Below are 12,564 nucleotides of genomic sequence, written 5' to 3'. Positions count from 1 at the left end.
TGTTATTGTTATTGTTGTATTATTATTTTTTATAATTTATAGAATTAACCTTCCTATAGTTCAGCTCAGTCTTGCTTAGTTATTTATTACTTCGACACTCCTGCACTTAGTAGAAGATATCAATCTTTTGGTCATGTCACAAATCCAATTTTTTGTCATCTCAATGTTTTTTTTTTAAGATATCATTCTAATTTTTTTATAAAAGTCAAATCAAGTTTTTACTGATTATCCAACATGTCTTTTATATCACACACCTAGGCTCGTTTCTTGGTAAAATAATTTTGGACCCGCTAAGATGATTGGGTCACCACAAAGCAATTCTCATATGATTTTTTTAGCCCTTTGATTTTTTTCATTAAAAAAGGTGATGGTCTGGTCTACAATGTACAACAAAAAATAACCTAATTATCACTAAACCATATGTATATGTGTGTGTGTGAGAAGATATTTTTGTTTATTAGCACTGTTTTTTTTTAAACAATTGGTCAAATAACATAATTTTAGAATTTTTGGTAAAATAACATAGTTTGTATAACAAAGCAAGTCCAATATGATTGAGAAACACAATATTTAAACTTGTTATTATTTATAAAAGCGAAACATAAAGAAATTGTGAAATGAACTTGTACAATTACAACAAGGAGAGAGAAAGAAAAAGATGTCAAGGGCCTATTAGAACTTTGATTACAATACCACTGATATCATAAAAAAGATCTTGGCAAGATGAATCTAATGACAAAAAGAAATGTCATCAACGGTGACCGAATCAGGCTACACTTGCCACCCAAAGTTAAAGTGAGCATTTATAATTAGGAGAAAGGAGATAGAGAAAAAAAGAAAGGAAAAAAAATACCCTAGAAGTACATTGAAGCTCAAATTATGACAGCACCAGTACCTTTATAAAGATCTCAATAAGACAAATCCAAAGACATCAAAAAAGGTTATGGATAGTGATTGGAGTAGACCACACTTGTTGCCAAAAATAAATGAGTTACCTGCCAACTTTGGACAGCAAATGATGTCCATTTTAGTCACTGTTAGTGACTTTCCATGATGTTATTGAATTCATCTTATCAAAAAAAATTTCAATGATATCAATGATGTCATAATCGAAACTTCGATGTGTCTTCAAAGTCATGAAAAAAAAAACCTTAGAAGCATACTAAAGCTCAAATTATAATAGCATCAATGCCTTTATAAAGATCTCGACAAGACGAATTCAAAAACATTAAGGAAGGTTACTAATAGTGATAAGAGTAGATCAGGCTTGTCATCAAAGATAAGTGAGTCACCTACCAATTTTAGATAGCAATTGATGCCCACTCTGATCACCATTAGTGACTTTTCTTGATGTTGTTGAATTTATCTTGTCAAATTTTTTTTAATGAAATCGATGATTTTATAATCGGAGCTTCGATATGCCTTTAAGGTCGATTTCTTCGTTTTCTTTTTTCATTCTCTCTCCTCATCATAAATTATGCTATCCCATTTCAATTTTTCTTTTTACAATTTTGTGTTTTTGAATAATAAAAAGAATGAATATTTCTTGATTATGGTGTATATAAACTATGCTATTTCATCAAAAAAATTCCCAATTTATTTTATGATTTTTGTTCCTAAATAACAAAAAATTTGAATGGGATGACAATACTACCAGTTTGCTCCCCTTCGATCTCATAAACACAATGGTTTGAAGTGGAAATTGTTTATTCAGAAAACTAATCCAAGTTTGCCTTGACACTGACTTTGTTTTAGGCAAAATTTGGAGGACAGTTTTGGACAACACAGGGCAGACTTAGCCACGTCATCACAATGCAAACTTATCGTTTAGATTACGTGGATTATTGTCCACATATATCATCGGTTTTCTTCCGGCTAAATCCGGATCTCCCCATTTAGACAAAAGAATTTGGCTAAAAACTAAAATAATTATAATCTCATTGCAGCTTCTATATATATATATATATATATAAAATAAAAGTAGGATGGCTGCACCATAGAACACACAGTTTTGCGCTTTATTGTTTCTTATCAGACCCAGTCAAAAAAATCTCCTACCTCCAGCAGCACCGTCTCTTGACTTTCACCTTACAATCACACTACTCTCACGTCCTTGTCTCCCCTCAACTAATATCCTCACGCCACCTGTTCAAAGTCAGGTCTCCCATTCGTCTGTCTAAGTTAACATCATACAGCCACACCAGTTTATAAACCGTTTCCATTTCCAGCCAGAATAAATTTAAGGGGAGAGAGAGAGAGAGAGAGAGAGAAACTTCCTCCCGTGTGTTTTTTTTTTTTTTTAGTTTTAAGACAAAAACACTCAGAAAAAAAAAGAGAGAGAGAAAAGAAAAGAAGAAAAAAACAGTTTGCTTTCTTCTCTTTCTTTCTCTCCGTCTGCCTGCCTTCTAATGTCGCTGAGAAGATCGTTTTTATCGCGAAGGTTCTCAAGATCGTTCAATAACCAGAACAGAAACGAACGAAATGGAGTAGAATCGGGGCGACTCGTTGGTGAGTCGGGGGGTGAGTCGGATGGGTGGGGGAGCATGTTGCCTGAGTTATTAGGAGAAATAATAAAACGAGTTGAAGAGAGTGAGGATCGGTGGCCACAGAGGCAAAACGTCGTCGCATGTGCTTGTGTTAGTAAGAAATGGAGAGAAGTTACCAAAGACATCGTCAAGTCTCTTCCTAACAACAACAACAACAACAACAATAATGGAAGTTCTGGAATAATCACTTTCCCTTCTTGCCTTAAACAGGTCTGATTTTTTATTTTATTATGGCGAATCTAAGGGATTTTTTATTGAATTTTTATAAATATTTTGTGAAGGAATATTCTGTCATTCTGATTGGGTTTTATTTAATTATATTGATTCAAGTTACTGGGGATCTAGGGATTAAGATTTTGTGCTTTTGCTTGAATTTTACTAGATAATTTACCTTAATTATTCTTTTAATTTGTTTTAAATTGCATTAATTTCTTTTAGTGGAAAAAGAAAAACCAAAGATTTTGGAATAATAAATGAAGGAGAAAGGAAATGTTTAAAATTTAAACTTTAGAAGGCAAATAGCTTTAATATAAAGGATTGTATTTTGGGTTTCAAGAATTGATTTTCCAATTTCTCTGCTCTCACAATTGCATCTTTAGACCTTTAGAATATTCATCCATGTTCAGAGAATCATGAGGTGTTAGGGAAATGGTGAAAATTGCTTTTGGGTTTGAATCTCTGAAATTGGAAACGGTAACTTCTTTAGAAAATTATGGAGAACATTTTCATCAAACACTCCTTCTCAGATCCCACTTTGGCTGGGTCTGCATCTGGGACATGGTGTTTTTATATTTTGATGGGATCGTACTTTTGCCTAAGATTTTCGAGATATTCTTCTTGATGTTAGAACATGTTTTCCATTTTTTGTTAGAGTACATATGGTATTAGACAAGGCATGGGTTACCAAATTGTAAATTTAGAATTAAGATCTATTCGTATAACTTGCTGAGCTGAGACGTGACTTGGTTTTGAGAGGTGATTCATGGAGAATAATTGAAGACGTATCTTAAATTACGTTGCTGTTTTTTATTCTATTATTTTCTTTCCATTTGTCATTTCTGTGCAAAATGTTTGTATGATAATTTAGTCACTTTTGGATTCTCTATTGAGCTTGCTGATCCGTGTTGTGTGACTTACTGCCTTGCTGCCATTGTTGGTCAAACATGTTTGAAGTTTTGGAATTGATGATTCCTTTTCTTTTCATTGTAAATGCAGCCGGGTCCACGCGACTTGCCCCATCAATGTCTTATAAAACGGATTAAGAAGACTTCAACATTTTACCTATATCTTGCTCTTACTCCATGTAAGTAAATAATTGGTAGATGTGTGTTTGCAAATTATGAAGATGCACAGAGGATTTTTCTATGTACTAGTTTTGGAGCTAATTAGTTTTTGTGTAAATTGTTGACATATAACTTGCTAGTACCAAAGATGAAAGAGACATGGTTCATTTTGTCAGCCTATACTTTGACTTTTGTCTATGTAGATATTATTGAGTGGTGGCCCAATACTTGTTCAAATGAACTTGACTTGGTCCTTATTTGATATTGTGCATTCTTTTCAACAGATGAAATTTGTTTGATTTAGGTGTCTCACCTATATATTGACTAGCACGTAATGTAAAATTAATTTAAAAAAAAAAAAGTAAAAAAGTAAAGGTAAAAAGCTTTTGAATTTGGTGAACTATATGAGTGGTGAAAATGTTTTTGGTTTCTTCAATTACTTATGGATTATGACTGGTGCCTTGTGATGGTCAATGGTTCAACGTGAATTTGTAATTGAGTCTGGAAACTTGGATCCAACTTTTCTTCTGCAAACATGGAGATTTTAAGTATAGAATCATATAATTTTCTAAAAATCTATTAGCAAATGGCTCCGGGATGAGTTTTCATTGTATGTATAAATCTGAGTGTCAAATGTGCAGTCGAATAAACAAATTATACATGTTCTTCCTCCATTAATTCAAGTTTTATACTCTCGGAGTTTGACACAAAATATTCCCTCGTGTGCTGATCATCATGTGATAGGAAGTAGCAATCTGGGCAAGTTGTATACTTTTTAAGGGTCGGGGCGTGATATAATCCATCATAGCAGAAACTGTTGAGTGCAAGGACTTGCTTGGATGTTGTATCAATCAACAACTTTGAGTTTTATATTTGCAGTTTCATTGTTTCTCTATAAGAAAAGTTCTGGTACTTGCACCACAAAGAGTTGGTGCTCAAGCAAGATATAAAATTAAAAAAGGATTATAAATGTACTGTCAGGTACTGGTTTCTGAAGTGCACATAGAAAGTAAATCATGAAAATGTTTGGTTAGAGAAAATTAGAATTGTATTCAAATTTCTTTTATGGTAATGGTTTCAATTTTTTTCTTTTATAGAAGTGGCTCACATTATTGTCCTTGCTTTTGGTAATTATTATTTGTTTTTGTGTTTTTAAAGTGCTTTTGAAAAAAATTAAAATTTTTTATTTATTCCTTTGCTTCAAATTAATATTTTTTTGGTGTTTTCAGATCATTTTGATAAGCTGATGTTAAAAATAATTTTTTAAAAATAAAAAAAATATTATTTTGATACATTTCCGAGTGAAAAGCACTTTGAAAAACAATCATTAATGCACTCCCAAACACCCCCTTGGAGGATGTCGTAAGCCATGTTCGGAAAGGGAGAAAATTTGAGATGTAAGTAGGCAGTACTGAACAATCAAGTTTATAATGAATGGCTTGACTTGGTATGCAGTGTGCTCTGAAGTTCGTAAAAATTGAGTTGCAAATTATGTTCTAGTCTTACTTTCTATTTTCCTTTCCTGGATTTCAGTTTTTCATCACTATATTATTTGTCTTGTCATGTGACTAGCATAATTTAAACAATTGAGCATTGTCTCATATGAGATTCTCTTTTGTTTTTCTATCTAGCCTTTACGGATAAGGGGAAGTTTCTCCTGGCAGCACGGAGGTGTAGGCATGGTGTTCACACAGAGTATATCATCTCACTTGATGCTGATGACTTATCCCAAGGAAGTAATGCTTATGTTGGAAAGTTAAGGTAGGGTATTTTTGTATCAACAGAAGTCTTGATTGGTTGTTTCCAAAATAATGCTTTTAATGGATGTAGTTACTGCCTACCCATCAATTTGTGCTTGGGAGTTTAGGAACCATTTGCACAGTTGCTAAGAATCCAGATAGCATTGTTTGTTCTCATGTTCATGCTTTTCATTCACATAAATGCCAGTGTTTGGATGATCAAGTTTTCAGGTTTTGTTTCTTCGTGTTGAGCTCTTTTACTATTATTATTATTATTATTATTATTATTCATAATACATGGCAGTTCATTATAGAAGTAATATCTATCTGAATTGGAAGGGTACCTTGTTTAGTGTCTTGTAAATAATAAAGTTTAGTATCTTGAATAATAGAAAAGGTTGTCGCTCGGGGACAGCTTGTGATAATACAAGTCATGAAAAATAATTCCATTGCTCCTTTGAATATGCAGTTCAGACTTCCTCGGTACCAACTTTACAATATATGACAGCCAGCCACCACACAGTGGTGCTAAGCCCTCAAGTAGCAGAGCTAGCCGGCGATTTGCAAGCAAGCAAATAAGCCCTCAAGTCCCTGCAGGCAATTTTGAGGTTGGGCAAGTCTCGTATAAATTTAACCTCTTGAAGTCAAGAGGTCCAAGGAGGATGGTTTGCTCACTTAAGTGCCCAGTGTCACAAGAAACTACCAATGTCAAAAATGTTGACAACTCAAAGATAACGCAACTGGAGTCTGCTTCTTCTGGTTTTACAGTTTTGCGGAACAAAGCCCCAAGGTGGCATGAGCATTTGCAGTGTTGGTGCTTGAATTTCCATGGTCGGGTAACGGTAGCATCAGTGAAGAACTTTCAACTGGTTGCGACCATGGACCAAAGCCAGCCAGGAGGTAGAGGAGATGAGGAGACTGTCCTCCTCCAGTTTGGGAAGGTAGGCGATGATACTTTCACCATGGATTATAGGCAGCCACTTTCAGCTTTTCAAGCGTTTGCCTTGTGCCTGACTAGTTTTGGCACTAAACTGGCATGTGAGTAATTTACGTGGAATAATTATGATGTTAAAATTATGGATTCCGGTGTATGTTTTGTTATCATTCTACAAGTGTTGGTTTGGCTGGAAGAAGCCATTGATGTAAATGCTGTTATTGTATCAATGACAAGAGCTTAAAATTTTTCATCTCCAATAATTTGGTCTCTGCCTTCTTCACTAAAGTACTCCAATAGTGCACGTTTTTCATCTTCTGGTTTGAGCTTGGCGCTTTCAATTTAGATGGTGGGCAAGGAAGCCTCGGCGCACAAAGCTCCTTGCAGTTCCCTCCGGAGACTGTCATGGCAAAAATATTAGACATTGTTGTGTTATATGCCCTTTGATTTCTCCTACGGTTTTAATAAAGCTCTCAATTTTCAGTTTCTTCCCCACGCGATATTTTATGGAAGGATAGGATTTCTGGGTGATGGCTTGTTCAATTGGTGTAAAATAAATCAGTCTTAGCACATGGTCAAGAAGGCAAACGCCAGCGATCTTAACAGCAAACTGTCAAAAGATAGGTTCTATCATTGCAGTATTTCCTGTACCGACGTGGTTTCCAAGTTATGACTTGAGATCAAATTGCACCGCCGAGGGCGTCGAGAAAGGCAGAAGGGAAGGGGTGGCCAAATCGCAAGGATCTACGTCAATGAATTCGGCCTAAGAAAATTTTGCAATCCTGTTCTCCGCAATATAATTTCCTTTCCAGATGGTCAGGGCAGCTATTATAAAGAGCTCTGTAGCCAGCTCAAGTCGCTGGATGCAGAGGTCTTTCTCTAGTCCCGACCAATGCGCGTTGCACAAGAAACTCCCAGTACGGTTGAATTAATTTTGAAACCTGTCACCGTCTTCCTTGCTTGAATTTTAAATTAAATCCAATAACAGCAAACTTGATGTATCTTCATCTATTTGACTGGTCTAAAAACACCAACAGCGCATCATGATTTTTTGTTTTACCATATTAATCTGGTAAAAAAAAAAATAAAAAAAAATTATGAAATTGTGATAACTTTAAACTTAATTTTCAATTAACATATCATCAAAAAATAAAAAAATAAAAAAATTTATTATATAAAAGAATTTATTATATTAACCCACGATCTAGGTCAATACGTCATATCCATAAACAAGTGCATGAATTTTCTAAACTTAAATAACATGGTTTTTTTTCTTTTTCAAACATAACTTTGTTTAATATAATAAAAAAAAATAGACAATCAAAATCAAGCTTGGTTAGGAAGAAAAAACACTATCAAACCCATAAGCTAAAACAACTCAGGTATCATGTCAAACCTGCAAACCTGTCATTAATTCTATAAAATTTAATAATTTAATTTTTTAAAAAATAATTGTTCATTTAAGTAAATGTTAAAAAATAGGCAATGTCAAGATGTTGGGATATTTTTCCTGATATTTTACAAAATACTATGAATCACAATTAAATTTTTTATATTTTTAATTTAGTATCGCTTTTTTATCAAAAATATTTTTTAAAACCATATGTCAACAAATAAATGATCAAAATCAAGCTTAGTTTTTTTTTTTAAAAAAAAAGTATGATGCTAAACCCATGAATCTAGGCAATCCAGGGTACCAAATCTGGTCATTGACTGCACAATATTTAATAATTTATTTAAAAAAAATTGTATAACTAAATGTTAAGAAATAGATGATGCTTGATGTGATATTATTTTTCTGATATGAATTTGATAATGGGATATTTTACAAAATATTATGGATACAATTAATTTTTTTATATTCTTAATTTAGCATGGATTTTTTTTTTAAATAATTTTTTTAACTATATGTTAAAAAAAAATAGATGATCAAAATAAAGCTCAGTTAAAAAAAAGGTACAAGGCTAAGCTCGCGAGCCGAGATAACCCGAGTTACAACACTAACCCCGCAAACCTTATTATTGACTCCACAAAATTTAATAATTTGGTTTTTTCTTGAAATAATTTTTTATTTAACTAAATATTAAAAAATAAATGATGCCGAGATGTTAGAAATATTTTTCCAAAGCCAATCCGATGATAAGATATTTTACAAAACACTATGGATCACAATTAAGCTTTTTATATTTTTAATTTAGTATCTTCTTTGCGATTTATACTCAAGAAATAGCATCAAATCTAAAAGAAAAAAATGAAGGGTGAAATTAAAAGAAAAAGAATTAAAAAACTATCTTGAATAAAAAAATAAATAAAAAAATAGGGACTAGATTTAAAAGAGTGAAAGATTTGAGGATAAAATGTAAAACAAAATCTAATTTTATAAATTATTTTTTTTAAAACAAAAAAGATGAAACCAAAAGAAAACAAACTTGAAGGATGGTATATAAATTTAGAGAGTCAAATATAGATTTTTAGGAGGAAAAAGAAGAGAAAAAAAAAAGTTAACGACACCTCAATAGAGGTCAAGCACATACCGTTAATAAGGAGGAGGAGAAGACCAATGCAAATCAAATGAAGTAGCAGACTAAATTTTTGAACCATCAAAATGAGTAACACATGTCACCTGAGGAAGCAGAGTGACTGACGTATACAAATTACATGTTAGCAATATTTTTTTATTTATAAAAATATCACTTTGCCCCATAACTAAATAGTTATTAAAAAAAACTTGGAATAACAAGTAAGCACTTGTAGTAAAACCATTAAAAAATTAAAACAAAGGGCAAAAGAGTCATTATATTATAGCACAAAAAAATTTAAAAAACCTAAAATACCCCTAGAACAAAGCTAAATGTTTTTTTTAAGGCAATAAAGTACTTTAATGGTTAAAAAATTAGAAGAAAAAAAACCAAAAAAATCAATATTATAAAATTATCCTTGGAAGATAGTTTTGTATGATTTTTTAAGAATAAAATTGCAAATTCATTATTATAATTAACAGTAAATTAAAACATATTTACAATAATTTTTTCACTATAATATTAAGTACAAGTGAAGGTAATCCTGAAAAGTAGTTTAATTGGTCATATGTTGAAAAATAATTTAATTGGTTACATGTTAAGTTTACTTATGAATAATCACAAGTTCATGTTTCTAAGACCACTAGAGACTTGTAAAGTATGATCATAAATTTAGGTTTCTAAAACCTTATAAAGTTATTAACTTTAGAATACATAAAATTAATTAAAATACTTATAAACTTACTTGAACAAGCCCATAAAATTAATTAAAATACTTGCAAGCTACCCCAACACTTATGCTAATAAAAAAATATTACAAGACCTAATAGGAAGCACACTTCATGGTTTGGAGGGGAAGCCTAAAATATGAATATCAGAACGACGGTCGAACCCTACTAAACCACATTTCATTAAATTTGCTAGGCTAGCTTTTATGGCTTCTGTTAATCTAAATGATGTGATCAGTGCAACAACTCATCCAACATCCTCAACAAGTGGCACCGTGAACTTCCAAATTAGAGGTAGACAATTTCATCACTTCATGCAATGTGGAAGGTCATTTACAAAATGGGTCTTCGTTTTTAGGTGAAAATTCTTACAAGTCTAAACCATACAAAAGATTTTGGTCCATAAAACACAGGAGGAACCAAGGGACAGAAAGGTAGATCTAAATTCAAAGACATCACACGGGTCAAAGCGACTGTTCCTTACATGCGAGCCATAACAAATGTCGAAAGGGTCCCATCTGCACCACCAATTTTAAGACTCATGAGACAGCGGGAAACAACTTTATAGCTCATTGCTGTGTTTCAAATCCTACTTCACTTCTTTCCCCGCAGCTTCACACCAAGAGCCCTCTCCAGTTTGCCTATAATCTGCTGATTAGGAATGGCTTTCCCAGATTCGTACTCCTGAATTATCTGGGGCTTCTCATTGATCAACTGCACCGGGAGGGAAAAAATAAGAGTACTGATATAAAAGCTGAAGTTATTGCGGATGAGAGAGGAGAGAGAGAGGACCTGTGCAAGTTGAGCCTGGGTAAGTTTCTTGTCCGTTCTACCCTGCATAATTGCTTTCTTCAGTTCAGTTGGCACTCGGTCATCTGTGGGAAAACAACACAAACAGACCAGAAGGTTTTAGGAAGATTTTTTCTTCCAGTGGTAAAGAATCACACATCATCTAACATAAACAAGAGCAACTTGGGAGAGAGCTAAAACCAAGTAGCGAGGTACATGAACATGCTAAAACACCAAAAACTTGTGTGGGGATGATTTATAGAAACATGATCATCATTTTGTGCAATATTATACATGAAGATGATCAAAGAAATGAATGTGAAGGTCAACTGAGCAAGTTGCATCTAGAAGTAAGATGCGTGCTCTACTTATTCAGTACATAGAAACATAAAAAAAAAAACACACACACACACAATTTAATTTTAAACAACTGTTCCTCATTTGAATTCCCATGATGACTTAAAAAGACTGAAATACAGGATTTTCACCATGAAGAGACAAATTCTAAAATGATGACAAGAAAAAGGCAACTCTATACAGATTCCTTTAGGAACTCTCTTCGCTAAAGATCAAAAAGGAAAAGTTTATCTCTAGATGAGATTAAAGGCTACCTTATTTTAAGTCAGAGCAAGCCGATGAAAACACAAAGTTTCATCAGCAAACAAGCCTCAAGATCCTCAAAACTCATCAATCAGTGGATTAATTTTAATAGAGAACTGCACAGTCAATTAACATTACTTATACACAACAAGATAAACACAGAAAACCATGAAGACTAAAAATACAACAATGTTAAAAATAGTAATATAAACACAGAAAACATGAAAACTCAAACACAAAAATGTTAACAATGATTCATCATTCAGTAGATTAATTTTAATAGCGAACTGTAACGCCCCAAACGCAAAAAAAAAAAAATACAAACAATTACCCAGCAAAGAACTTTTCACATGTGTGCAGATGTGCAAGAAAACAAAAGGATATATGTTATGTTATACTCACGAGCAAGGTTCTCTGTTTCTTCATCGAGCTTCCTTGTGTTCAAAGAAGTGCTGCTAGAAGCAGCCTTGTTCGTACCAGCAGTTGCTGCAGGTCAGATTAAAATACAATCATTTTAAGTTCACACAAACAAACATGATGGCAGTTTATTCTTTTCCCTAGCTGCCATATTATAGTTTTTCTTTTTCCCCTAGATTAAAGTTTTTAAAAATTTATAAAGTAGGAAATATAGATGCATATTTCTTTCATTTAATTATTTTATATTCACAACAGGTTAATAATAATTTGAAAATGAAAAGTTGAAAACTACCACTTAAACCCTAATCTTTAAAAATGAAAAAAAAAAAAACCTGAACTCTAATGGTGCTTGTTATCACAATAGATTCCACAATAACAAATACAATTAGAGATCCAAGACAATTCAAATGTTCTTTAAATTTTTTATCAAGAAACAAACCCTAACTTTACTATCATCATCAACGATACGCAAAAAAAAAAAATCAGAATGTTTGGATTGACAGATTGAGTTAAATTAACCATCTAAATAATACGAGAGAGGATAAAAGAGGGGAGGGGTACATTTTTTGATGGTTTCTATCTCAGCACCGGAGCGGCGGGCGGCGTTGACGGCCTTCTCATCCTTCTTGGCGGCGGCGTTGGGAGCTTTCTTGCGGATCACTACGGGTTCCCAGTCCTGTGAGATTGGTCCACCTCCTGACATTTTTTCCCTCTTTTTATCAACAATAATATCTTTCTCTCAATCTATATCTGGTTAGGTGATTTTATATGTTGTTGCGTGTCTTTATCTCTGGTTTTTAGGACTCTGGCTTCCGCTTCTCGTTATATAGGAATAGTAGTAGGGGCTATCCTCAAATAAAAAAGAATCAGCATATTACGTGGCGAGCAAGACTAATCCCAATCCTAGCCTAATGAATTTGGGCCCCATCTACAGTCAATTTTTTTCTATGGGCTTGTGGGCTGCATGCAAACCTTCAGAACCAAAATGCATTCCTTCCCTTTAGGGAAA

The 12,564-nt window shown here is 33.1% G+C and overlaps 2 protein-coding genes and 1 long non-coding RNA gene across 3 annotated transcripts; 1 reads left to right on the top strand and 2 right to left on the bottom strand.

Moving 5' to 3' along the window:
- The first annotated feature begins 2,301 nt into the window (after nucleotides 1-2,301).
- LOC105113441 (tubby-like F-box protein 7) lies at nucleotides 2,302-6,786 on the top strand. Its single transcript, XM_011009614.1, has 4 exons — nucleotides 2,302-2,756; nucleotides 3,762-3,849; nucleotides 5,461-5,590; nucleotides 6,038-6,786. Exons 1-4 carry the CDS (start codon nucleotides 2,409-2,411, stop codon nucleotides 6,612-6,614), a joined length of 1,143 nt encoding a protein of 380 aa, XP_011007916.1. The 5' UTR covers nucleotides 2,302-2,408; the 3' UTR covers nucleotides 6,615-6,786.
- Nucleotides 6,787-10,030: 3,244 nt separating this feature from the next.
- Nucleotides 10,031-12,390, bottom strand: LOC105113440 (multiprotein-bridging factor 1b-like). Its single transcript, XM_011009613.1, has 4 exons — nucleotides 12,117-12,390; nucleotides 11,541-11,624; nucleotides 10,542-10,624; nucleotides 10,031-10,463 (listed from the first exon to the last, which is right to left on the bottom strand). Exons 1-4 carry the CDS (start codon nucleotides 12,256-12,258, stop codon nucleotides 10,344-10,346), a joined length of 429 nt encoding a protein of 142 aa, XP_011007915.1. The 5' UTR covers nucleotides 12,259-12,390; the 3' UTR covers nucleotides 10,031-10,343.
- Nucleotides 10,913-11,512, bottom strand: LOC105113439 (uncharacterized). The gene is made up of 2 exons (XR_839967.1): nucleotides 11,470-11,512; nucleotides 10,913-11,254 (listed from the first exon to the last, which is right to left on the bottom strand). It is a non-coding gene; the product is annotated as an uncharacterized LOC105113439 (long non-coding RNA).
- Nucleotides 12,391-12,564: the final 174 nt, after the last annotated feature.

The sequence above is a fragment of the Populus euphratica genome, unplaced genomic scaffold (assembly GCF_000495115.2).
Source record: "Populus euphratica unplaced genomic scaffold, PopEup_1.0 scaffold422.1, whole genome shotgun sequence".
NCBI lineage: Eukaryota > Viridiplantae > Streptophyta > Magnoliopsida > Malpighiales > Salicaceae > Populus > Populus euphratica.
Note: the sequence above shows the minus strand (reverse complement) of the source record. Positions and strands in the feature narration are given on the sequence as shown.

What these genes read in the sequence shown, in the direction of transcription:
- LOC105113440 (XM_011009613.1), bottom strand. Translation starts at nt 12,258, where the DNA reads ATGTCAGGAGGTGGACCAATCTCACAGGACTGGGAACCCGTAGTGATC. An exon ending in GATAGAAACCATCAAAAAAT is followed by an intron (nt 11,625 to 12,116) that starts GTACCCCTCCCC and finishes TCTGACCTGCAG; the next exon opens with CAACTGCTGGTACGAACAAG. An exon ending in AGAAACAGAGAACCTTGCTC is followed by an intron (nt 10,625 to 11,540) that starts GTGAGTATAACA and finishes GTTTTCCCACAG; the next exon opens with ATGACCGAGTGCCAACTGAA.
- LOC105113441 (XM_011009614.1), top strand. Translation starts at nt 2,409, where the DNA reads ATGTCGCTGAGAAGATCGTTTTTATCGCGAAGGTTCTCAAGATCGTTC. An exon ending in ATATCTTGCTCTTACTCCAT is followed by an intron (nt 3,850 to 5,460) that starts GTAAGTAAATAA and finishes TTTTCTATCTAG; the next exon opens with CCTTTACGGATAAGGGGAAG. An exon ending in GCTTATGTTGGAAAGTTAAG is followed by an intron (nt 5,591 to 6,037) that starts GTAGGGTATTTT and finishes TTGAATATGCAG; the next exon opens with TTCAGACTTCCTCGGTACCA.